Here is a 2,192-nt window from a genome sequence, read left to right as displayed (position 1 = left end):
CCAAAAAGGTCTCTGCTATCCTCAACATGCAGAAACCTCAAAATAAGAATGATGTACAAAGATTCATGGGGATGATCAACTACATGGGCAAATGCATTCCAGATCTAGCTACCAAGTCAGCACCACTACGCAGCTTGCTTGACCAGAAGAATCAATGGATGTGGCTTGAAGCACAGGAAAAGGCGTGGCAAGAACTGAAAGTTATACTGACAACAGCGCCAGTGCTCAGGTTCTATGACCCCAAAAAGCCTATCAAGCTATCAGCTGATGCATCAAAGAATGGGCTCGGTGCAGTTCTACTACAACAGTATGATAATGAATGGGCACCAGTGGCGTATGCATCCAGAGCCATGACAGCGGCCGAGACAAGATACGCCCAAATTGAAAAGGAACTGTTGGCCATAACCTATGCATGTGAACGCTTTCACCAGTACATCTACGGACAACAAATAGAAGTGGAAACTGACCATAAACCACTCATTCCGTTGTTCACTAAACCACTGTGTGATTGTCCATTAAGAGTACAACGCATGCTCATCAGAGTACAACGCTACGACTTGAAAGTGTCTTACACACCGGGTAAATACATGTATACCGCTGACACACTTTCAAGGGCAGTCGATCCTCATGCAGATAAAGACAGCTCCAAAGAGGATGACATTCAAGCCTATGTCAATACTATATTGACCAACATGCCAGTGTCCTCTAACAGGAAGAAAGAAATCGCCCTGGAGACAAAACGCGATGAAACCCTCAAGACACTGAGCACAATCATCAATGAAGGTTGGCCCGACGTGAAGAGCAAATGTCCAGTTGCAATCAGCGATTACTGGAACGCACGTGATGAACTTTCACAAGCAGACGACATGTTGTTCAAGGGAACTAAAATAATCATCCCAACATCAATGCGCCGAAACATGCTTGAGAAAATCCATGAAGGTCACCTCGGCATTGAGAAATGTAAACGTAGAGCCAGAGAAGTGATGTATTGGCCTCGCATCAACCAAGATGTAGCTGACATGGTAAAAATTGCAACTCATGTCAAACATACCAGCCAAAGCAGACGGCAGAAACACTCCAGCCGCACCCTACTCCCGACCGCCCATGGCAAAAGGTAGGAGCAGATTTGTTTACACTCAACAGTAAGAACTATATAGTCATTGTAGACTACTTCTCACAATTTGTAGAAATTTGCACATTGACAAGCACAACCAGCGGCACAGTGATTAACAACTTGAAGTCTGTGTTTTCGCGACAGGGAACTCCACATGAAATGTTCACCGACAATGGACCCCAGTTTTCCAGTGCTGAATTCAAACGCTTTTCAGCAGATTGGGACTTCACACACACCACATCGAGTCCCCACTATCCTCAGTCAAATGGATTGGTGGAAAATGCTGTGAAAATTGTCAAGAACATGATCCGCAATACAGTTAACAGTGGCCAAGACATCTATAGAGCTTTGCAGATTTATCGCAGTACACCACTTGAGTGCGGGAAATCCCCAGCAGAGCTGCTGTACAACACAAGAATTCGTTCCAATCTTCCCATGGTGGACAGCTTGCTTGGTTTTAAACATCTGGACAGTAAAGCATTCAAGCAAAGAAAGGACGCACAAAAGGAAAAACAAAATGGTGGATCCCGTGACCTTCCTCTACTTCAAGTAGGAGATACCGTGAGGCTGCTGGATACGACTAAGAATATGTGGTCTCAGGGCGGAGTAGTTACAGCCGCATTGCCAAACCGTTCATATCAAGTAGATACAGGCAATGGCACGAGACGTAGTAATAGGCGGCACTTGAGAGTTGCTTCACAACCGCCACAGCAGTGTGACTTCATCGAGCCATCATCAAAAGAACAGGATTTCGAAACAACCACGACCGCAACAGCAGTTGAGCCGAACAACAACGACATCACTCAACCAACAGCTACTATGACCAGGAGCGGACGAGTTGTTAAGCCACCGATAAGACTTGATCTATAAATCGCGAGACTTGCCAAACCTTACTTACAGTCACAGTTAAACTTAGCGTTAATTAGTTTACAGCGTTCATGAGTTTACAGCGTTAATGAGTTTACAGCATTATCTTCAAGTTCTTAAATTTAAAGTTTTCTTGAGGAAATTTAGTTGTTTTTATAAACACCAGTCTTCGAGAATTAACACTGAACTTTTCCACATCGTCTTCATAACA

The 2,192-nt window shown here is 44.3% G+C and overlaps 1 protein-coding gene across 1 annotated transcript; it reads left to right on the top strand.

Annotated features, from left to right (window-relative positions):
* Positions 1 to 1,273: 1,273 nt before the first annotated feature.
* On the top strand, positions 1,274 to 1,984 carry LOC117288901 (uncharacterized protein K02A2.6-like). Its single transcript, XM_033769773.1, has one exon. It carries the CDS (start codon positions 1,274 to 1,276, stop codon positions 1,982 to 1,984), a length of 711 nt encoding a protein of 236 aa, XP_033625664.1.
* Positions 1,985 to 2,192: the final 208 nt, after the last annotated feature.

This window comes from Asterias rubens, chromosome 4, assembly GCF_902459465.1.
Source record: "Asterias rubens chromosome 4, eAstRub1.3, whole genome shotgun sequence".
Taxonomy (NCBI): domain Eukaryota; kingdom Metazoa; phylum Echinodermata; class Asteroidea; order Forcipulatida; family Asteriidae; genus Asterias; species Asterias rubens.
Note: the sequence above shows the minus strand (reverse complement) of the source record. Positions and strands in the feature narration are given on the sequence as shown.

Excerpts from the sequence above, each read along its gene's own strand:
- LOC117288901 (XM_033769773.1), top strand. The coding sequence starts at position 1,274 with ATGTTCACCGACAATGGACCCCAGTTTTCCAGTGCTGAATTCAAACGC.